Source organism: Paroedura picta, chromosome 8 (assembly GCF_049243985.1).
Source record: "Paroedura picta isolate Pp20150507F chromosome 8, Ppicta_v3.0, whole genome shotgun sequence".
NCBI lineage: Eukaryota > Metazoa > Chordata > Lepidosauria > Squamata > Gekkonidae > Paroedura > Paroedura picta.
The window spans coordinates 101,651,853-101,675,557 of NC_135376.1; the positions used below are offsets into that span (position 1 = coordinate 101,651,853).

The 23,705-nt window shown below is 50.1% G+C and overlaps 2 protein-coding genes across 2 annotated transcripts; one reads left to right on the top strand and one right to left on the bottom strand.

The window, feature by feature from the left end:
- Positions 1-140: 140 nt before the first annotated feature.
- Positions 141-1,258, bottom strand: LOC143844035 (A-kinase anchor protein 12-like). The gene is given in 5 exon segments (XM_077350988.1): positions 141-463; positions 466-601; positions 603-730; positions 732-1,035; positions 1,245-1,258. Coding segments are annotated over 5 exon segments (639 nt in total). The 3' UTR covers positions 141-406.
- An 8,767-nt stretch (positions 1,259-10,025) lies between these two features.
- PAOX (polyamine oxidase) lies at positions 10,026-23,182 on the top strand. Its single transcript, XM_077351015.1, has 7 exons — positions 10,026-10,345; positions 10,512-11,007; positions 12,303-12,499; positions 13,335-13,590; positions 19,727-19,839; positions 22,004-22,161; positions 22,383-23,182. The coding sequence occupies exons 1-7, from the start codon at positions 10,162-10,164 to the stop codon at positions 22,530-22,532; spliced, it is 1,554 nt and encodes a 517-aa protein (XP_077207130.1). The 5' UTR covers positions 10,026-10,161; the 3' UTR covers positions 22,533-23,182.
- The last annotated feature ends 523 nt before the right edge of the window (positions 23,183-23,705 follow it).

Genomic DNA, 23,705 nt, shown 5'->3' on the forward strand with positions numbered 1-23,705 from the left:
TTCTTGGGATTACTAGTCTTTGAAAAGACTCCCATGTTGAAACTCCTTCACTTTCAGATGGATTTCCAACTTGTTTGGGTGAGGAATTTCCTTCTCCACTTTCCTGGGAACTAGTAAAGGTCATGTCTTAGGTTGTTTCTTTATGTGTTCCACTTTCATCTGTTTTTTGCCCTTCTTGAGCAAGTCTTTGTCCTACTTCTTCATCCGAAAATGATGATTTTCTAGCTCATTTCTTAGATGAACCTACACAAATTAAGGCTTCCCATGATACAGAAGTATCAACTTTTCTCTTGGGCTCATCTGTACTTTTTAAAACTTCTGTTCTTCACCATTTTCCTTGTCATCTTCCTTCACAAGGAGCACTTTCAGTCAAAGAGAGTGTAATACTCTTGGCTTTCTCAAGTTTTTAATCTTGGTCACTTTGACCAAGCGCTGCATGTTTTTGTCTCTCAACAGGCTGAGAGAGACATCATTTTTGGGCTTCCTGAAGCTTGTCTTTTTCCTAAAGCCAGCCCATCCCTGAGTAAAGAACTTTCTTAGGGGTGATGCTGTTTCATTAGCTAATGGACTTGTTGGAGACTCTACCAACTTACTCCTGTCACTTAATTTTAGCCTCCTTGCTCCCTTCAGTTGGTTCCACAGGGCTTCCTTTTACCTGTTCAGAAGAAGCGTCTTCTTTCACCTGCTCAGTTTGAGTCTGTTTTTCAGTCTTTTCTACAGAACTTTCAACAGAACTTTTCCTCAGTTTGCATTGCTTCGTGTACCATCTTCGTTTTGACTTCTTTGCAGTCTCCAGCTCCACCGGCTGCTACTTCTGTATCATCTGCTTTCACATTCAGTAGCTGAACAGGTTCTGATCTCTCAGTCTTATCCTTCCTCACAGTAAATATGAATCCAACAAACTTAAACAGTGTTTTAAATCCAACATCATTAGATGGAGATTCACAGGGTAGCTCCTGTTCTTCTGGTGTTGGCCATTGTTTATCAGCATCTGGTGATGCCTTAGGTTTGTCATCTACATTTGTTTTATCTTGGCTACCCGTTCAGTAGTCTCCAAGCAATTATCAATAAGCAGCAATTCGAGAGCCCTGCCATCCAAGACATCAGGGAGATGTAAAAGTGGGGAGATCAATTCAGAACGTTGATTGTTATACAACTCACATCACAGGATAATATGGCAAATTGAGTCTGGTTCTGTATGACAACAGCTGCAAATTCTTTCATTGTGGGGAATTCTACTATACCTGCTTTCAACCATTGCAGAAGGATATACGTTAGTCTGGCTAACATAAATGCTATGCGGTTCGGTATTGTAAGGTTGGAAAAATAATGTGCCATAGAGTTTGGGGAATAGGATAGACCAAGAGCTCGTGGAGAGCACGGCTCCCCTGCACCAGTGTAAATTATCTGGAGATCAATATCCTGGATTCTTCTTTGGATGGTTTGAAAAATATGATCCTCTCCAGAGTTAGCTAGAGAATCAAGGTCAATGCCTAAGGATTTAATTTTAGAGACAAACCATTTCGAAGTAGATGGAAGAAGTGCAAGGAGGCTATTTGGCAGAGCGCTAAAGAAAAGATAGAGCCAGTATTTGATGGATAAAACCCAAGCATGTGATTCGATAGTGTGTAGACCCAGCTCAGCACATAAAGTCAAATAGGTTACCGAATTCAGCAAGCCTAAAATTCTGCGGTAGAAGGCTGCAGTCAGCTTCTTTACTCAGAGGCTGGATCCATACAGGAATCCGAAAGAGCAGTCGAGGGATCACGGAGCCTTGAAAAACCCGAAGAGCCACAGGCAAATATTTTTTATCTATAGTAATGACCCACAGGGTAAAGAAGTAAAAGTATTTGCCGCTCCCTTGCTTGCTGTAATGTTCCTTACAGCTTTTCAGACTTGTATTACAGAATTGATTTGTATATTGATTTGTTTTGTGGATGCCATTAAAGGTTTTTGTATTGTATTGTATTTGTTTTATCTGATTCTGGTGTCTCGGTCTCTAGATGTTCAGCGGAGTCATCTTTGAGTATCACATTTGGAGTTTCTCTTTGTCCAACTATAAGAGATGTTGAAAATGCCACAAACCTCAGGCTTGGTTCAGACATAATACAAAAATATGGTTTTAATTTAACCAACCATAGTTACATAGTCATCCAAACCCAATTCATCATCCTAACTCTGATTACTTTGATTACCTTAAATCAGGATAAGAAGCACGTGTATTAACCACATTTAGTTCCATCTATGATTCTGTATTATTTTATTTTATTTTTTTATTGACTGACTGACTGATGGAATTTTTAGACCGCTCTCCTGGCAAGCCAGTTCAATAGAATCACATAGAATCATAGAGTTGGAAGGGGCCATACAGGCCATCTAGTCCAACCTGCTGCTCAACGCAGGATCAGCCCTAAGAATCCTAAAGCATCCAAGAAAAGTGTGTATCCAACCTTTGCTTGAAGACTGCCAGTGAGGGGGAGCTCACCACCTCCTTAGGCAGCCTATTCCACTGCTGAACTACTCTGACTGTGAAAAACTTTTTCCTGATATCTAGCCTATATCATTGTACTGGGAGAGGAATGGGAAGGCGACTGTAAACCGCTTTGAGCCTCCTTCAGGTAGGGAAAAGTGGCTTCTTCTTCTTCTGGTAGTTTAAACCCATTACTGCGTGTCCTTTCCCCTGCAGTCAACGGGAACAGCATCCTGCCCTCCTCCAAATGACAGCCTTTCAAATACTTAAAGAGGGCTATCATGTCCCCTCTCAACCTCCTTTTCTGCAGGCTGAACATTCCCAAGTCCCTCAACCTATCTTCATAGGGCTTGGTCCCTTGGCCCCAGATCATCCTCGTCGCTCTCCTCTGTACCCTTTCAATTTCATCTACGTCCTTCTTGAAGTGAGGCCTCCAGAACTGCACACAGTACTCTAATTGTGGTCTGACCAGTGCTGTATACAGTGGGACTATGACATCTTGTGATTTTGATGTGATGCCCCTGTTGATACAGCCCAAAATGGCATTTGCCATTTTTACCGCTGCATCACACTGCCTGCTCATATTTATTTATTATTTATTTATTTATTTATTTAGATTTATATTTAGTTTACAATCCACAAGTACCCCAAGGTCTCGTTCACACACAGTGTTACCTAGAAGCGTATCCCCCATCCAGTAGGCATGCTTTTCATTTTTCTGACCCAGATGCAGAACTTTACACTTATCTTTATTAAATTGCATCTTGTTCTCATTTGCCCATTTTTCCATTGTGTTCAGATCTCGTTGAACTCTGTCTCTATCTTCCGGAGTATTTGCCAGTCCTCCCAATTTGGTGTCATCTGCAAATTTGATGAGTAGTCCTTCCACCTCATCTAGATCATTAATAAATACGTTAAAAAGTACCGGACCAAGCACTGAGCCCTGAGGTACCCCGCTACTCACATGAAACACCATTGACAACAACTCTTTGAGTGTGGTTCTCTAACCAATTCCCTATCCACCTAACTATCTGAAAATCCAGATTGCAGTCCTTCAATTTATCCATCAGAACATCATGGGGAACCTTATCAAAAGCTTTACTAAAATCCAAGTAAACGACATCAACCGAATTTCCCCGATCCAGCAAACCTGTCACTTGGTCAAAAAAGGAAACCAGGTTGGTCTGACAGGACCTGTTGGAGACAAATCCATGCTGAAATAAATAAAATTGAGTTTTAAAATTTATTTGAATAAAGAATAGTGGGTTAAAAACAGCAGCAATATTTTCACAGTGTGTCTATGGGTGGGTGGGGCCATGAAAAGGTAGGTAGAGAGGTGTTAACTTTGGCCCCAACCAAAAGCCTGGTGGAAGAGCCCCTTCTTACAGGGCCTGTGAAATTGTGCTACCTCCAGCAGGGCCCTTATTTGCTCCAGAAGCTCTTTCCACTAGATAGGGGCTAAGACGGAAAATGTCCTGGCCCTGGTTGTGGCCAGACATACCTTCTTGGTGCCAGGGACTACCAACTGGTTGCTATTAGCAGGATGGAGAATTCTTTGGAGGGTAGAGATAAAGAGGCGGTCTCTCAGATATGCAGGATTTGGACTGCAGATGGCCTTATGGACAAGTACCACTACCTTAAATTTGACCTGGAAGTCAACTGGGAGCCAGTGTAGCTGTTGGGGCACAGGTCAAATATGTGCTCGCTGGGATGTACATTAAGGATGAATGGTATCCTAGCTTAACCCTAATTTTGCCAACCCTAATCTCCCTGCCTACAAAGTTGTCTGACAAGAGCTGCACAATTGCCAACTCAAGGGCAATCGCCTTTCCCTACTCTCAACTCCCAAGTTTGTCTAGTGATAGTGTTATGTCCGTGGGCATTTGGCAACTGATGCAAATGAGGGCTCCAGCCAGCCAAGGAGCTAACCAATCAAAGAAACCTGACCGCTCTGCTAGATTCAATCCGATTGCTTTGCCTACAGCCAATCAGAGGCAGCAGCTGGCTGCTCATTCCTTGTCTTTACGGACCATAAACCACTTCTGGGGCTCTTCACCCTGGATAAGCAGACGCCTCCAATCCTGTCACCTAGGATGCTGAGGAGGTCTATCTTTTTGAATGGATACCAGTTCATGCTGCAGCACTGTCCAGGCAAGTCATGCGGATGCCCTCAGTCGCCTGCCACTCCCGGAGATTGGTGCTGACCCCTCACCTGCACATTGCATCCTGCTGCTGGAGGAGCTCAGTAGTTGTAGTCTGTTGCTCAAGTTGCTAAATAAAAAGAGCTGTTCTGAAGACTTGGAGTCTGTGATCACTGAACCCGCAGACTTAATACTGGCAACAGGGATGGGATCACTGTCCTAGGCAGCCTGCCCTGGGAAGCGATGGTCCAGCCAAGCCACTGGTGGACCTACCCCAGCTGTGCCCGGTGCCTGCTGACAAGGACCAGCCGGTTGAAGCACAGTTCCAGCTCTTGCCTCTTGACAAGGGAGAACCTTGCGGTGCCTCGGCCAGGACTGCTGGAACAACTCCACTGAGTGCGACTCCGAGAGATTGGGCTCAGCTCACTGAATCACATGGCTTGGACGCCACCCCAGAGAGACTGGGTCCAGCCATTTCTGTGCTTGCTGCGGCGCCTTAAGTCACAAGGGCCGCTGATTGGTCATGGCATCGACACCAACTGCCAGCCAATTACAAGCATGCCATGGCCACCGTGCCAAAGTTCGAGCCCTTCCTAGGGGATGATGCCAAGGACTGGGAGTCCTATGTTGTCAGATTAGAGTGCTTCTTCGAAGCCAAAGACATCATCGATCCTGCAAAGAAGCGCAGCACGCTTATGTGGAAAGGCAATGTATGCCGTCGTCCGGGACCTGCTTGCACCAGTCAAACCAAGAGAGGCCACATATGAGGTAATTGTCAAGAAGCTCCAAGACCATTTCGACCCTCAGCCAGCAAAGATCGCCTGTCGTGACACTTTCTACCACCGAAGCCAGCTTGAGGAAGAATCTGTCATCGAGTTCATTGCCGGATGGCTGCCGGGGAGGAGGCTCGCCCCACAAAGCTGGACTTCAGGAAACATACTTTCCCTCGGCCCAGCCACTGCCCTTACCCTAACACCGCCATTGCCGCTAACCCTCCTTCCACACCCACCAGCTGCCCCACGCCCTTCCCACGTCCGTCCCCGCCCATCCCCCCACAACCGCGACTTACACGTCACCGCTGCCACGAGACCCGACCTGTCCCCGGCCTTCCAGGCCGCAACCGCACTGAGGCCCCGAGGCGCCGCCGCTGAGCCACTCCGCTGCGAGCCCCGCGGCTGGCCCGCCGCCGCTGGGCCGCAACCACTGGGCCACGGTGCCTGGCCTGCAGCGGCTGAGCCGCCGCGGCCGCGCTGCACCACATGCCCGGCCACCTCCGACATCACCTCTGGATCGCCGCCGTTGCCCTGACGCCTGCCCAGCCTCCTGGACTGGCCAGCCCACTGGCAATGCACCACGAGGACCGCCGCCGATCACAGAGAGCCTCCGCAAGGTAGGTCTACCCGCCAGACATGGGAGGCCGCAGCGACGCCGACCACGCCCGGCCACCAATTTCTACCTTTCCCCCCGCTAGTGTCCATTTTATTTGCAGGTAAAATGGGCTTTAAATCTAGTATAGTTATAACTACAGGTACAGATAGCTTTAAAATGGGATTAAACAGATCTGTGGGCAGTTGCTCATCAACTACTGGCAATAGAAACTGAAGGAAACCTCCAACGCGGCTGCCAGGGTCCTCATAGCAACATCTCGGAGGTCCCACATCCAGCCCATCCTTCAGCAGCTGCGCTGGCTCCCAGTTGAATTCCGGATCAGGCTTAAGGTTTTGGTTATCACCTTTAAGGCCATACGCGGTCTGGGCTCAGTATACCTGAGGGATCGCCTCTCCGCCTACACCCCTCCAAGAGCCTTGCGCTCTACTACCTCCAACCTCCTGGTGATCCCTGGCCCCAAAGAAGCCCGCTTGACCTCAACCAGGGCCAGAGCTTTCTCCATTCTGGCCCCTACCTGGTGGAACAAGCTCCCAGATGAGATCAGGGCCCTGACGGAACCCAAACGGTTCCGCAGGGCCTGCAAAGGGAGCTCCTCCACCACGCATTTGGTTGAGGTTGACCCGGACCATCTCTTCCAATTGGCCCTGAACCCCCCCCTCCTACTACGACTGCCACTAATCTGCCTAACCCACTTGGTCCCAGTAAGAGTTGAGCTGAGGCTCCTTTGCAGTTCTATTATATTATTGTTGCTGTTAAGGTTATTGTTGTTATCTCATGTGTTACCATATGTTATCTGTATCTTTTCCTGTTTCCTGTAAAACCACTCTGAGCCTTCGGGGGAGGGGGTATATAAATAATTAATAAATAAAAATAAAATAAAACTTCAGACCCAGTAAACCTCTGAATACCATTACCAGGAGGAAACATGAGGGAAAGGCCTCGGCCTCTCTGCCCTGTTGTTGGCCCTCCAGAGGAACTGGTTGGCCACTGTGTGGGAGAGGATGTTAGACTAGATGGACCACTGTTCTGATCCAGCAAGGCTTGTCTTCTTGGGACGCCAGCAGTACTTGCTTCTTTGAAGGTACTGAAGGTAAAGAATGTATGTGTTTAAGTAAAATAAGCAGCAAATGTTACAAGTTACCTAATCAAAAATTCTGACAAAATCTTTGTTTTCCTCCATTGAACTTCAGAAAGCTTTTGCCAAATGTCTTCCATTTTCCTAGCATTTCATTAATGAAATTCTGTTTTATAAAACACTAGCCAAAGAGAAGAAAAAACAGTCAACAAAGTAAGGTCTCTCAGCCCCTCAGGCAGAATCAAGATAAATGCAGACTTCTTTTCATGCAGAACAGCTCCTTTAGTATTATTTCCAAGTTACAGTGGTGAATACAACAAGCAACATGGGATTCTCTCTCTCTCTCTCTCTCTCCAACTATATCTGCCTCTTCCTTTTAATCTCCCATTATTTCTTTTTTATTCTCTCTTCTCTCTTTCCTTTCTATCTTTCTTATCTCTCCTTCTATCTCTCTGTTTTTCTCTCTTTCATTCTCCTCCTTTCTATCCCTCTCTCCCCTTTTTCTCTCCCTTTCTTTCTCTCTTTCTTTCTCTCCCTCTTTCTATCTCATTTTCTCGTTCTCTCTATATTGGTCTCTCTTCTTTCTCTCTCTCTCTTACTTAATATCTCTCTTCCTTACTTTCTTTCCACAAGTCGCAGACACCCACACTTCCAGTCAGGATGCTCCCCCCCATACTAGCACCTGTTGTATTTACAGCTAAAGGTAAAGGTATCCCCTGTGCAAGCACCAGGTCATGTCTGACCCTTGGGGTGACGCCCTCTAGCGTTTTCTTGGCAGACTCAATACGGGGTGGTTTGCCAGTGCCTTCCCCAGTCATTACCCTTTACCCCCCAGCAGCAAGCTGGGTACTCATTTTACCGACCTCGGAAAGATGGAAGGCTGAGTCAACCTTGAGCTGGCTGCTGGGATCGAACTCCCAACCTCATAGGCAGACAGCTTCAGACAGCATTTCTGCTGCCTTAACACCCTGCACCACAAGAGGCTCTTTGCATTTACAGCTACAACAGGCTTTAAGTCTAGTTTCCAAATAAAGTGTTTAGGCATCACAGTATATGCGTCCAGTTGATAGCTGTGTTACTCTGTCTGTAGCAGTAGATACTGAAGAAGTGAGCAATGGCTCACACCCTGCCACAGACTTTGTTAGTCTAAGTCCAGTGCTACTGGACTTTTACTTTCTTTCTTACATTTTCAGTTCAATACATCAAAAAACCTCAGCTGCATCTGAACACTCACCAAGCCCTCAGGGAAGACTCCTTGGCTTTGATGAGATTCTGTCCCTTTGTTGTGCCTTAACTGCTGTCTCTCAACTGTCACGTGGAGTTCTAGAATGTTAGGATACTTTGTATCATCGCACTGCAGTCAGAAAGCCTGGACACAGAAAAATAATTCAGTAGTACACTTTTTAAGAAGCTGGAAGGAGAGGAGTTACACACAACACCATCACTTATGTACACGTGCATATGGAGAGTTAGTGTGGAGGCAAACTCTAATCTGGAGAACTGTGCTTGATTTCTTACTTTGCATGCAGCCAGCTGGGTGACCTTGGACTAGTCACAGATCTCTTAGAGCCCCCTCAGCCCCACCTGTCTCACACGGTTTCTGTTGCAGGGAGAGGAAGGGAAAGTGGTTGTAAGCAGCTTTGAAATTGCTTCAGATAGTGAAAAGTAGGGTATAAAACTAGCTCTTCTTTTTCTTCTTCTTGGGCTTGGGAGTCATAGTCCCTAATAATTCATTAAATTTATCTGGGTAAAAAATGGATGGCTATCAAGTCTAGGATTGCCAAACTCCAGGTGGGACCTGGGAATCCCCTGAAATTACAGTTTGTCTTCAGACTACAGAGATCAGTTCTGCTGCATAAAACGGGTCGGTTTTAGGTTTAGTGGAAGCATTAGGGTAGGAGAAGATGCTTCCAATCTCCTTTCCTCTCCCCACCACAGACCCCCTGTGAGGGAGGGGAGGCTGAGAGAGCCCCGAGATTACTGAAGGACAAGCTGGTTCTTAGATGCCGCTTTTCTCTCCCCGGAGGTTGCCTGTGGGACTCCCATGTGGCTAGCCAGATGAGAAGTGCGCACTCCTAACCACCAGCCCCAACAGGCTCCGGGGGGGGGGGGCCTCTGGGCTTGATCCGGAAACTGCAACTCGTCCAAAATGCGGCTGCTAGAGTCCTCACAGCTACACCATGGAGGGCTCACATCCAGCCAGTTCTGAGGCAGCTGCATTGGTTACCGGTCGCCTTCCGGATCAGGTTCAAGGTTTTGGTTTGGACCTTCAAGGCCATCCGTGGTCTAGGCCCAGCATATATGAGGGACCGCCTTTTGCCCTATATCCCCCGCAGGGCTTTACGCTCTGCGGGGGCTAACCTACTGGTCGTTCCCGGTCCCAAGGAAGCCCGCCTGGCCTCGACTAGGGCCAGGGCCTTTTCGGTCCTGGCCCCAACCTGGTGGAATGAGCTCCCGGAAGAGCTGAGGGCCCTGCGAGAATTACCAGCATTCCGCAGGGCCTGTAAGACGGAGCTCTTCCGCCAGGCTTATAACTGAGGCCGGGCGGAAAGAAGATCAGCCCCCCCTCACAAACTGGCGGTAGAGAGCGTCACCCCCCACCGTAGATGAGGATGCGGAGAGCAAATGAGTAGGCTACGCCATCGCTGTTACAATTATTGTAAATCATTGGTTTTTATTGTCATTTTATGGTTTTAGGGGACGGGTTTATGTAAGCCGCCTCGAGCCTTCGGGGGGAGGCGGGGTATAAATATAAATATAATAATAATAATAATAATTTTGCTGCAAGCGCGCCAAGCCGCCTGGCTCAACTGGGGCCAATCCAAACCCATGCCTACTGACGCATCCCCCTGGAGTGTCTGCCCAAGGCTCCCGGGGCGAGGAGGCGGTCGAGGGGCCTGGCTGGCTGGCTGGCTGGCTGGCTGGCGTCCCTGCGCGGGGGCCGGCGGGCGGCAGGGAAGGCTGCTGGGGCCGGGCGGTCCCCCGGGGGAGGCTGGCCGGAGGGCGGGTCGGAGGGCGGCGCTGGGCCGGCCATCCGCGGCGCGCACGCGTCACTCCCCGGGCTGCGCCTCCCGCCCCGCAGCGCCATGGAGGAGGAAGCGGCGGCGGCGTGGGGGCGGCGAGGCCACGGGCGGGTGGTGGTGGTGGGCGCGGGGCTGGCGGGGCTGGGCGCGGCGCGGCGGCTGTGGGCGCGGGGGTGGCGCCTGGGCGACCTGCGCCTCCTGGAGGCCTCGGGCCGCGCGGGGGGCCGCGTCCGCTCGGCCAGGCTGGGTAAGGCGGCTGGGGAGCTCCCGAGGGGCCCCTGCTGCCCGGCAGGCTCGGCGGGGGGGGGGCGGGGGGGTGAATAGCTAAGCCGTGCCGGGCTCTCCCCGCGAACCCCCGCCCGCCCGCCCGCCCGCCCGCCCGGCGCCCACGGCGGCTGTGTGCTCTCTCCTAGGGAAGCCGGTGGTGGAGCTGGGCGCCCACTGGATCCACGGGCCCTCCGCGGAGAACCCCGTCTTCCGCTTGGCGGCCGAGCAGGGGCTGCTGGCGCCGGGGGCCCTGCTGGAGGAGAGCCAGCGGGCGGAGACGGGGGGCCACCCGCTGCTGCCGTCCGCCTGCTTCTGCAGCCGAGGGCGGCCGGTCAGCGCGGACCTCGTGAGCGCCATGGGCGCGCTCTTCTTCAGCCTCTTGACGGAGGCGCGCGGCTTCGTCGCCTCGGCCGCGCCAGAAGTGCCGGCGCCCAGCGTGGGCCAGTTCCTCCAGGAGGCCGTGGCGCGGCTGGCCCAGGAGTGGCCGGAGGACGAGGCGGCGAAGCGCCTCCAGCTGGCCGTCCTCGGCATGTTCCTCAAGGTGGAGTGCTGCGTGAGTGGCGCGCATAGCATGGACGCCGTGGCGCTCGGCCCCTTCGGGGAGTACGTCTCGCTCCCGGGCCTCGACTGCACCTTCCCCGAGTGAGTGGCTGCCGCGGCGCCCCCCAAGAGAGCAAGGGGCCGGACCACGCAGCTGCCATCGCCTTTCCCGAGGGATCCGGCCTCCTGGGTCACCCAGGGGCCAAAGGCCAGGGCCCTCCGCAGGTGGGAGCCCAGATGGGGCTGGGATGGCTGCGCTCCTTGCCGCCTTCTGTTTGGGGGGAACACATGAGGCTGCGCCATAGACCTTCAGTTCCTCGAGGGCAATATTGGGTACTCAGCTCTCTGGGCTCTGCCTGATCCTTTTTAGCTGGAGAGGCCGGGGATTAAAGCTGGGACCTTCTGCACTCCAAATACAAGCTCTTCTACTGAGCCCTGGCCCCTTCCCACTGAAGCTTCATTCATAAACACCAGTTGGGGGGGGGGGGTGTACCCAAAGGGTGCTTGCTAATGGTTCAGCATCTGCAGATGATACTAAACTGGGAGGGGTAGCAAACACAACTGAAGACAGCAACAGAATACAGGAGGATCTTGATAGGCCCAAGAAGTGGGCTAAACTGAATAAAATGAAGTTCAATAGGGACAAATGTAAAATTCTGCATTTAGGTACGAAAACACAAATACACATATAAGATGGTGGAGACTTGTCTTGGCAGTAGCATGTGCGAAAAGAATATAGGAGTCTTAGTAGACCATACATTGAACATGAGTCAGCAGTGTGACTCAGAGGCCAATGATATTTTGGGCTGTATCAAACGGAGTATCGTGTCCAGATCACAGGAGGTGATGGTACCGCTTTACTCTGCTCTGATTCGGCCTCACTTGGAGTCCTGTGCTCAGTTTTGGGCACCCCAGTTGAAAAGGGATGTAGACAAACTGGAGCATGTCCAGAGGAGGGCAACAAAGATGGTGAGGGGTTTGGAGACCAAGACGTATGAAGAAAGATTGGGGGAGCTTGGTCTGTTTAGCCTGGAGAGGAGACGACGGGGTTTTGATAACCATCTTTAAATATTTAAAAGGCTGCCATATCGAGGATGGAGCAGAGTTGTTCTCTCTTGCCCCGGAGAGACAGACAGGATCCAAAGGGATGAAATTAATGCAAAAGAAATTCCGTCTAAACATCAGGAAGAAGTTCCTGACAGAGCGGTTTCTCAGTGGAACAGGCTTCCTCGGGAGGTGGGGGGTTCTCCATCTTTGGACATTTTTAAACAGAGGCTGGGTAGCCATCTGACAGAGAGGTTGATTCTAGATGACCTGGGAGGTCCCTTCCAACTCTATGATCCTTTGATTCATGCGAAGGCCCCTATCCCAGTCTGACTTTCTCCTCTACTTCCTAGTGGCTACGAAGGGCTCACGGACCACTTGAGGGCCTCTCTGCCCGAAGACATTGTGCTGTTCAATAAAGTGGTGACCTTGATTCGCTGGGGGGGCTCCTTCGCAGAGGCTGACACAGGCCGGCTCTTCCCAGTGCAAGTGGAGTGCGAAGACCACGAGACCTTCTTGGCAGACCACGTCATTGTCACCGTCCCTTTAGGTAAAGTTTCTCTGGCTCTCTTGTTGTCGGCCGTTGTGTTTGTGGCCATCATGGCTGAGAATGTTCCTCCTTAAACGCACTGATTTGCCTGTGACTGCATCCCAGCATTGCCAGGATCGGCTGGTGCCAAGGAAGACGAGGACTCTACTCTTGGTCAATACAGCTGGGGGGGGGGCAGCGGAGGAGGGACTCTCTTGAACTTTGATGCCTGCTGTTTGCATCTGGGTCCCCCTTCTCAAGCTCCCCTGCAAATGTTCCAAAGGAAGGACAGGAACTCCCTGTGCAAACGGCTTCCCCTGATCCAAAGGACAGACCCCCCCGGCCCAGTCTCCTGCGCCTGGAGATCTGGTTGGAAGTCTCAAGACCTTTGCCCCATACCCAGGCCCGCCCTGTGCTACGCATGTCTCACAACCGACCTGCAGCTGTGGGGACCCTCGGATTGGGAGCACAGAGTGCAGGGCTTATCTTGCCACCCCATGTTCCTCCTCAGTGGGCACCTCAAGTGCCCGACATGGTTCTTCTCTCCTCGACTTTATCCTCACAGCAACAACCCTGAGAGGTGGGCCGGGCTGAGAGTGTGTGACCAGCCGAGGGCCACCCAGTGAGCATCTGTTACAGAGCGGACAGTGGAATCTGGGCCTCCCAGCCTGGCACTCTTAACTGCGACCCCCCCCCCAGCACATCTGAAGGGTGCTGTGCCATCTGTGCTGGGACTCCTGTCCTCCTTGCCTCTGCTCTGCTGTTTCTTGTGGTGCTCCCTCAAGCACTTATCTCAAAGTGTGCCATGTGCTGCAGCTTGGCTGGTGGCTTGACTGCCTTCTGTCCTTCTCCCCAGGTTTCCTCAAAGAACAACAGGAGACCCTTTTCCACCCTCCGCTTCCACCTCGGAAAGTGGCCGCCATCCAGCGCTTGGGCTTTGGGACCAACAACAAGATCTTCCTGGAGTTTGAGGAGCCGTTCTGGGAGCCAGACTGTCAAATAGTGGAGGTGGTGTGGGAGGAGGAACTGCCTCTGGCCAAGCCCCCCGCTGACTTGCCGGCTGCCTGGTTCCAAAAGATCGGGGCCTTCGTTGTGCTCCACCCACCGGAGAGGTTGGTTGGTTGGTTTTGTTAGCACCTGGGTCTGGAGGGAAAAGCCCTTCTGAAGTGGGTCTTTCTGAGGGCCACTGTTTAGACCTCTGAACTCTCAGGGATCAAAGCTCACCTTCTGTTTCAAAGGGCCACGTGTTGAGTCAGACACAAACCCCTCGCAGGATTTCTGTTGTGTCTTGACTCTTGTACCAGGCGTGGTCCTTGGCTGCGAGAACAAGGGTTGGTCCCTGCAGGTTAAAGGGCGGGAGGAAGAAGCTTAACTGGCTGAGTAAGAGCTCCAGGGGGCCTCCTGGCTGCAGGAGTGCCATGGATTTTGTGTTTCCTGAAAATCTGGTTTGCTTTGTTTTGGGGGGACTGATGCCCTGAATCAAAATGCCAATTACTCATAACCCCCTGTTCAAGGGAGATTCCCACGAGTTTCCAGGCCAAAATGGTGATTATGGCTACCGCTTTTTCATTTCAGGAGGGGTCCCCCCACACAGTAAGAGATTGTGCTTCCTCGTTCCCATCAGTCTCTGCTCCTAACAGTAATTTTTTAAATTTAATAATATTATTTATTATTCAGCTCTTATCCCCTCATTCCCCAAAAGGGCTTAGGGTGGCTTACAATAAAAATGGAATACAATATTGAATACAAAACTTGAATAATTGGCAGGACCAAGAAACGTCCCCCTTCATTTTTCTCCCCGTGATGAATATTATGGGTGCAGATTAACATTGTAGCTAAATAGTGGATAAGCTATAGATGAGCTACTTGGTCCCTGACCTAGGTGGGTGGCCCAGGGTAGCTGATTCTCATCAGCGCTTGGGGGGGAGACTTCCACGGAATTCCAGGGTGGCAACACAGAGGCAGGCAGGCAATGGCAACCGACCTCTGGAGGTCTCTTGGTGGGGTCACCGCGCTTGCATTTAGTAAAACAGAGAGAAATAACTTGCTTTTTTGCTCTTTGGGGGAGGCATTGTTGACTCTTCTTCCTTGCATCACCAGACCCTTCCTATTGTTGTCCCTCCAATCTAAAGAAGTTTTTATACCCTGCTTTTCATTCCCTGAAGGAGTCTCAAAGTACAATCGCATTCCCACCCTCTCCCAGAACAGACATTCTGTGTGGCAAGTGGGGTGCTGAGAGCTCTGAGCCCCAGGCCACCCATCTGGCTGCATGTGAAGGAGGAGGGGGGAATCAAATAGGGTCGGGCGGCACCGCCCCTCCCCCCCCCATGCCGCAGCCCTGGCAGCTTCGGGCGCAAATGGCTGCTTTGGCGGCTGAAGCGTCTCGCCCTCCCCAGCTCTCCAGGTCTGAGGCCGCTACTGTCAACCACGCTGGCTCAGCTTCTGCATCAGACAGCTGAGCTATGGATTCGGGAGTGCTTCTGGCCGTCTCCACAGAACACTTCAGAGGGGTGGGTGTCAGCTGCTGCTGGGACTAAGGGCCATTCCGCACACACACTTTGCTGCAGATTTTCAGAGCAGCAAGCATGACCTTGGATTCTGTGCCCACCTTTCTTTTTTCTCCAGTGTATTTATTCTGCAGCGACAATTTTTAGAACACACTTTTCTAAATCAGAGTGGAAGGTCCCCTGTGAAAGTTCATGCAGTTGCCGTCTCACAGCTGCGCAGTCATAGCCAGCAAGCACCTTCTGCTTGAATCCTCATGGTTCAGGGCTTGAGCGTGCATTTTGGCTTTAGTTGGTTGGATGGAAGGGAACGGAAAGGAATGCAGGCAGTTCCTCTCTAAAATTATGGAAAATGTTGGTTTTAAGGGAAAGGCTGCACACTGAACGACAGCCACAAGCTCTACCAAGGCACCATCCGAAGTATCTACTTCATGTAGGGATGTCAGGCAAAAGCTACCAATATCTGTCCTGTTTTTCTTCACACAAGTATAAGTACTGTTATAAGCTAAGGGAATGGTTATCCTGTCAGTGTTGTTAGTATGAATCTTAGGTGTCACTAAGGATTCCCTTGGAGAGGTCCTGGCTTTATAAAAGGCTTAAGAATTTTAGAAGAATGTCCTCTCTCTTTTAATTGTTTCAAAAGGATACTTGCTTGCCTGTGATAATCTGTAACAACAGCTGAGAAAATGGTAAATTCCTTCAGGGTGAAAAGGGTGGAAACTATAACCTGCTAAAAAGGAGTTAACATCCAAAAAGTTAATTCCAAACCTGTCATGTAACATTTCATATTTGGTGTGTAGTCTTAATAGATTGCCCAAACTGAATAAGGAGCGACCCTGAAACTTTCTAAATTATGAAAGTATCATCTAACTACCTTTTATGGAGAGGATGCTGTTCTATAGATATCATTGTCACTTTGAAAGGTTTTCAATTCTGCCTATGAACAGGTTTGCTAGTTCTGGGGAAATCTGTACCTCATGACTGTACCTGAAATTTGCCAAAGTGGGAAAAAATCTTTGTCAAACAGGTCAGCCAAATGATGTAAAAAAAAGCCTTAGGGGAGGGGCTAGAAAAGCATTCCCTCTTATCCCAAACATCCTGCAACAGGTTCAAGAGTAGGCATGTGTGATTAGTTTAGGGTAGCCTGAAAAATACTCAGAGTAATTTTGATTTGGGCAAATCTGGTCCGATTTGTCCACAGCTTCTCTTAAGTTCAACTGCCCGAATCAGCCTTGGTTGAATTTCTGAATCTCAGTTTGGGCACAATTTGGCCACGCAGAGATTGGGCAGTTTAAAAGGACCAAAATTTCCCTTTTTTTGTCTATTGTATGGTAAAGGCACCAAATTTGAGGTGTAGCTACCGGAGCCTCTCCTCAAAAGAACCCCAATGTTTCAAAAGGATTGGACCAGAAGGTCCAATTCTGTGGACACCCAGAGAGAGTGCCCCCATTTGACCTCCAAGGGGGGGAATAACAAAAACTGAGAATCTTTTTTCCCTTGGTGGCACCCTCTTTGGGTACCTGTAGAATTGGATCCCCGGTCCAGTTTTAATGAAAACTGGGGGTTCTTTTGAGGATAGACATCTGCAACTACACTGCAAATTTAGTGCCTCCAGCCCAGGTCACAAAATATACATAATGGCGAAAATTCCCATTGACTTCAGTGGCACCTGATCCACGCCAGGGAAGAGTGCTTCAGGTGCTTCGGATTCGAGCCGAATCGATTCAGGCTGAACCTGAAATGTTGGGTTTGGGGGTTTTTGCACATAACTAGTCCAGAGCTGCATCCTGTGGAATGTTTGTCAATAAAGAAACAACATCCATAGTTACAAAGATGGCTTCTCGCAGTGCCTCTTGAACAATGTTAATATTGTTTAAAAATACATTGTACCTCTCAAAACGATAGAATGCAGAGGGCCAATGGTTTCAAGAAGGAATCGAGAGAGCCACAGCCTGAGATTAGAGGTCTGCCAGGAGTCGGAAAGGTACCTTTAGGCTGGAGACAGAACTGTGGCACTCTGCCCGCTGAATCCCATAAGAAATCGTCTGTGGATTTATTAACATGACCCTCCAATAGTGCTTCCTCTAGAATACTGACTATAATTCTATTGATTATAGAGCAGCTCTCTGCAATTCTTTTGCAGCTATTTGTGTCACTAAGTTGTGTGGATGTTAGTCATTTCTGCCCCATATTACTACCATACCCCTGTGTCTGCTGGTTAAAAAATAGAGCTGTTTTTAACGTACTCTGTTATAGTCTGTCTAAGTCAGTGGTTCTCAACCTTGGGGTTGCGACTCCAATTGGGGTCGCCTGGCCCCTTCTGCGGGGTACCAGGTTGGTGGCTGCTGCGGTGGCAGTGGCAGAGGTGAGTGGTGGCGGTGGCCGGCAGTGGTAGTGGGCAGTGGAGCCATGCGCCGCAGCGTTGGTGCCAGGTGCCAGCAGGCGGTGCAGCCGCAGCAACTGCTTGCGGCAGAAGGTCTATGCAGCGGGGCTCCAGGCACGAGTAGGTGGTGGCGGCAGAGCAAGACTGGCCACCCCCTGCGGCGGGAAGCACGGAGGGCTCTGCCCCAGCACTGGAGGGCTGGGGAGCGCTGAGGGGCTGGGGTGGTGTGGGACCGCCAAGGCTGAGAAGGCCACTCTCGAAGCGCGCCAGCAGGCTCTGGTTGTTTATGGTGAGCGTGCCCGAGAAGGATCAGCCACCACCACCACCACCCAGGTCCTCCTGCGGGGCCTTCTTCTGGCGCCCGCCTGCCTCCCGAGGGCCCGACAAGGGCGCCTCGCTCCCCCCCCCCCGGCCATTGCCGCCTCCACACTATTTGGAGATTGTTGTGTGCCTTCGCGTGAGCATGCCCCCACCGCCCTGCTCGTGCCACCTGGGCATGCCACCCCTGCTACCCCCGTCATTGGGGTTGTGGCGTTACGGCGATTGAGAACCGCTGGTCTAAGTTATGCCTTGGTCAGTTTTTTAATTTCTTCCTCTACGAGCTCCCAAAAGACCATAGAATCATAGAGGAAAGGGACCTAGTCCAACCCCTCTCGCTCCTCCACTGTCACCTGCCACCTCCTTGAACCTTCACAGAATCAGCCTCTCCATCAGAGGGCTATCCAATGTCTGATTAAAAATCTCCAAAGGTGGAGAACCCACCACGTCCCAAGGAAGGTAAACTGGGGGGTAAACCTTTTCTTTCACACAGTCTGCCCCCCAATCTCAAACAACTCATCACCCACAACAATGCAGCATCAAATGGGAACATGGTCACTGGTACTAGAGCTTGCAACAAACCCAGATGCCAACTTTGCAGCCATAAACACTCCAATGCCACAATTACGGGACCTAACAACGTCACCTATACCAGGGGTCCTCAACCCCCGGGCTGCGGCCCGGTACCGGGCCGCAAAGGCCATGGTACCGGGCCACCAGCGGCCGCACCTTCCTCCCCCCCCCGCAGCGAGAGGGGGGGAAGAAGCAGGCACGTCTGCCGGCATGCCAGTGGCGAAAACGCGCATGCGCAGCAGCTCTGCGCATGTGCGTTACCGCCACCTAGTGGTGAAATGCGCGACAACTGCGTGTGCATGTTTGCGAGCAGCAGCGGCGGCCGGGCCGCTGGCTCTCTCCCACGCTTGGAGGCAGTCCCCGACTACTAGAAGGTTGGGGACCGCTGACCTATACCATCAAAGGCTTATACACCTGCTCATCTTCCAATATAGTATATACCATCAAGTGCCAACAATGCCCCCCTGATCTCTACATAGAGCAAACAGGTCAAACCCTATGCCAAAGAATTAATGGGCACAAGTCTGACATCAAAAACCACAAAATTAAAAAACCTGTGGGGGAGCACCTCAACCTTGCAGGACATTCAATAAGGGACCTGAAAGTAGCCATTATATTGCAAAGGAACTTCAAGAACAGGCTAGAAGGGGAGATGGCAGAAATGCAAGTTATTACAACACTCAATACTACAACATACCCAGGACTCGATAGGGACAAAGGTTTTTTATCTCACTATTAATGCTAACCTTGTTCAATTTGTCCTCACTATTGATTTTTTTTATGATAATGTGACTGTAAGATATGGCATTGTAATGAAATTTTGAGTTTGACTCCCTGGCTTTGGGATAGATACCAGCAATTCCCTGGGAGGAATGTCTCACAGTGGGATGGAGACGGATGGAGCAAGCAACATGGGGACCTTTGATCACTAATAAAAGGCAGTTCAGTTTCTCCCTGTGTTTTTGTAAAGTACGCTGCATTCTAGGGAATTGTTTGGCTGTTTTGACAAAGGATTATCATTGGCCGTATTTGGTTGTGACACAGTCTACTGATGTAACAACTGATTTTTGCCATCTATTCCCTGTCATGTAAGAAGATCATAGTCTGACGAAGGGTGCTTGCACTCGAAAGCTCATGCCCTGAATAAATCTTTGTTGGTCTTAAAGGTGCTACTGGACTCTGATTTTATAGGAATGTGATGACACACACACTCTGAGAAGTAAATAAAATTTACACACACCCCCCCCACATTTTAACATGCAGAGATTCCATTTCTTACCCCTGAAGATGCCAGACACAGTTACTGGCAAAATGTCAGGGACTAAAAGTACCAGACCCCTTTGGCCGCCTTGGAAAGGAAGAACACAAAGCCAGACTGAGCTAGCATGAACCTGTTCTGTGAATTCAGGAAAGTCCAGCCTGTGGGGCCAAGCTCTTTCTCCGGACAGAAATGTTCTTTTTGCCATGCAGATACGGACATATCCTCTGTGCCTTCATAGCTGGAGAAGAAGCTGAATTCATGGAAACCCTCACAGACACAGAGGTCCTCAGAGACCTAACGAAAATGCTTCGCCAAGTGACGGGTAGGTGTCTTTTCTGTATGCATCTTCTAGCAAGGCAAGGCAAGGCATGGATAAAATAGCCTACATGTCAAAAACGTCCTAAGTCTCTTCCTTGAAAACCAGGTGTTTATAGTTTATTTTATTTTATTTATTTAGATTTCTATACTGCCCATTTCTTTGCAGCTCTGGGTGGTTTACACAGAACATTATAACTTACATGAAACATTATGCAGACTATAACATCAAAAAAACTTTCAAAAACATCAAAAGATTACAAAACCACAATTATAATATAATAACAACAGTAACTTTGGGAGAGTCTGGGGAGACCAGCAGGTGTTCTGAGTCAGCCTCAAGCAAATGCCTGGTGGAGGAGCTCCCTCTTGCAGGCCCTGCGGAACTGTGGAAGTTTGGGCAGGGCTCTGATCTCCTCAGGGAGCTCGTTCCACCAGGTGGGGGCCAGGACCGAGAAGGCTCTGGCCCTTGTTGAGGCCCGACGTGCTTCTCTGGGGCCAGGGATCCGCAGCCAGTTGGAGGTGGCGGAGTGTAAGACTCTTTTGGGGGTATAGGCAGGAAGGCGGTCTCTCAGAGACACTGGGCCCAAACCGCGTATGGCTTTAAAGGTGATTACCAGAACCTTAAGCTTAATCTGGAATTCAACTGGGAGCCAGCCGAGTTCTTGGAGTACTGGCCGGATATGAGATCTCCATGATGTCTTAGTGAGAATCCTGGCCGCGGCATTCTGCACCAGTTGTAGTTTCCGGATCAAGGATGAGGGTAGGCCTGCGTAGAGCGAGTTGCAGAAATCCAGCCTAGAGGTGACTGTCGCATGGATCACTGTGGCTAGGTGTTCTGGGTGCAGGTAGGGCGCTAGTAGCTTGGCTTGGTGGAGGTGGTAGAAGGCCAGCCGCGCTACCTTTGTGACCTGGGCTTCCATTGTAAGGGAATGGCGGAGTGCGTTGGTAAGAGCTGCACACCATCCAGGGTGGGCAGACGCGCTCCCTCCCATGGTCGCTTCCTACCGAACCACAGGACCTCCGTCTTTGTAGGGTTGAGCTTCAGGCGACTCTGCTTGATCCATTTTGTTATTGCTTCCAGACATCTGGCTAAGGATTCTGGGGGGGAGTCAGGGCGGTCATCCATCAGGAGGAAAGAGCTGGGTGTCATCCGCATATTGGTGGCAACCCAGCCCAAACCTCCGCACCAGCTGAGCCAGAGGGCGCATAAAGATGTTAAATAAGATAGGAGGGAGGACTGCTCCTTGTGGGACTCCACATGTGGGCTGGTGTTGGTTAGATACTCTCTCTCCTATCGCTACCCTTTGTCCACGGCCCCGGAGGAAGGAATTCAGCCATTTGAGGACCATTCCCCGTATTCTGGTGTCGGCGATGCGGCGAGCTAGGAGCTCATGGTCTACTGTGTCAAACGCTGCCGATAGGTCTAATAGTATGAGCAGCACTGACCTGCCCTGGTCTAGCTGTCATCGGAGGTCGTCCATCAGGGTGACTAGCGCTGTCTCCACCCCATGTCCAGGCCGAAAGCCTGACTGAAATGGGTCAAGGGCTGAAGTTTCCTCCAGGAATGCTGATATTTGGTCCGCAGCAGCCCTTTCAACTAACTTCCCCAGAAACGCTAAGTGCGAAACAGGGCGATAGTTGTCAGGGTCTTGCACAGCCAGGGATGGTTTCTTAACGGGCGAACCACTGCCTCTTTTAAACCCTCCGGGAATTCTCCTGTAGAGAGGGAGAGGTTAATTATTTCCCAGAGGGGGGCTCCTATTCTTCTGTCTGTTGTTTTTAGGAGCCATGATGGGCAGGGGTCTGGTGGGCAGCTAACGATGTGTTTCTGAGAATGCCATCTCCAGAAGAAAAGGCACTGGAGATTAACTGGTCAGGCCACAGTGAGGTGGGCTAATTTGAGGTGGGCATCCTAGGACACTGCTACAGAGTTTTGTGCCCCCCCCCCTCTTTAAGCTTCAAACTGCTGTTGTATTTCTGAGTTCAGGCTGGTCTTTATCACGTCGTGACCTATATGCCTGAGAGGTGACAGTCATCTCATGCTACTCTAAATCACATGTTTAAAAGGAAGACAGGCAGAAAGCATGCTCACTAGTGCTCTCTCTCTCTCTCTCTCTCTCTCTCTCTCTCTCTCTCTCTCTCTCTCTCTCTCTCTCTGCATGAATTAGGAAATCCCCTCCTGGCACCGCCAAAGAATATCCTAAGGTCCAAGTGGCACAGTGAACCCTACACCAGAGGCTCCTACAGCTATGTGGCCGTGAACAGCTCTGGAGACGACATTGATGCACTTGCCCTGCCACTTCCCGAGGGAGCATCAGATCCCAAGGTGATAGCCCCAAGCTGTTAACTGCATTGGCATCCAAGTCCCTCCTGAGTGCCCACGATCTGCAACACAGACTCTGTGTTCTCTGTTTCCAGAGCACTGGCTGATTTCCCCGCCAAGTCCCATGTGCCAAGGCTTCTAACCTGCATGTTCTCCCACATCTTGGCTGGAATCTTTCTGCCAGCGACTGGGCAGGCTGGGCTAACATTCCTCTCTTATTTCAGACACTGCAGGTTCTTTTTGCGGGAGAAGCCACGCACCGGACTTTCTATTCTACTACTCACGGGGCCTTATTGTCCGGCTGGAGAGAAGCAGATCGTCTCATCCATCTATGCGATGGCTCAGAATCCCAACAGTGTGCTCCTAAATTGTGAGCCCATGGCTGGCAGGCAGAAAAACCACTCCTCTTCGCACATTAGTCCTGAGAGGTGGCATGGAACAGGCATGGAGCAGGCCCCACTCTGCTGGGCGGATTCCATCTTTTGGAGGCCATCACCAGGCATACTAAGGCCACAGGGCTTCCAATACTTTTTCTGCACACAACCGATAAGCCTTCAGAATAAATAATAAATCTCTAGCAAGGCAGTCCTTGTTTCCAGTTTATCCTCTGGGCTGGGGTGTGTAATTTCCATGTCATCAATGAGGGGGCCCCGTGACCTTCCATTTTCCATAGGCCCCATGACCTTCCTCTATCCCCTCCTTGCTCCTTGAGTTTTCTGATCTACTGGCAGTGTTGTTTGGGGTCTGTTATCAGGCACAGGGCCTGTGCAATGTCTGAAATAAGGCAAATGACCTTGTTGCTCTGTAACACCCAGGTGTCAGATCTCTAAAATACTTACACTTTGCTGTCTTGATAAATAAGACTTTTCCCTGGGAATGCATTTTGGCGCACAAATACTAAATGAAGAGGTAGCATGGGGTTAAGGTTATATGTATCCTGATTCTGCCATTAAATGTATTCCTGTTATGGCTAGAAGCCCATATTTGCTCTCTAGAATCATAATAAAAAAGGATAAGGACCATTCTCAAGCACTTTCTGTCTGATCTTTGCGGTTCCTTGGATGAGCATCACAGACCCTGATTTTATTCAACAGTTCAGTGTGGCTGATGAAAAATGTGTTCTGGATACAGTCCTAGATTACTGAAGTACAGGTTTTGATTTATTTTATTGTCTATATATTATTATGCTGTTGCCTGCCCCAGGCTGCATAGGAAGAGCATTATTATTAAACAGGTTTGACTTTTCTTAAGGCTGAACAGAGACACCAGTCAAAATTTGAGCTGTAAAATTGTTTAGAAGCAGTCTGTTAAATATCAATGTCTAAACATTTTTGTGAGAGGGAATTAGACATAGAGAACTAATTCTAATAGAAACAAGCTCCTGTCCGAAGAATTCAAGGTTGTGTGTTGTGGCTCTCAATGGTGGCTTTTGAGTTAGAGGGAGGGAGACTTATTTATCCTACGGCAGGTTTACATACATGAATTAGATAATACAAAACACATAACCAAGTTGACATACAAAGACAGATCCAACAATCCCATTAAGA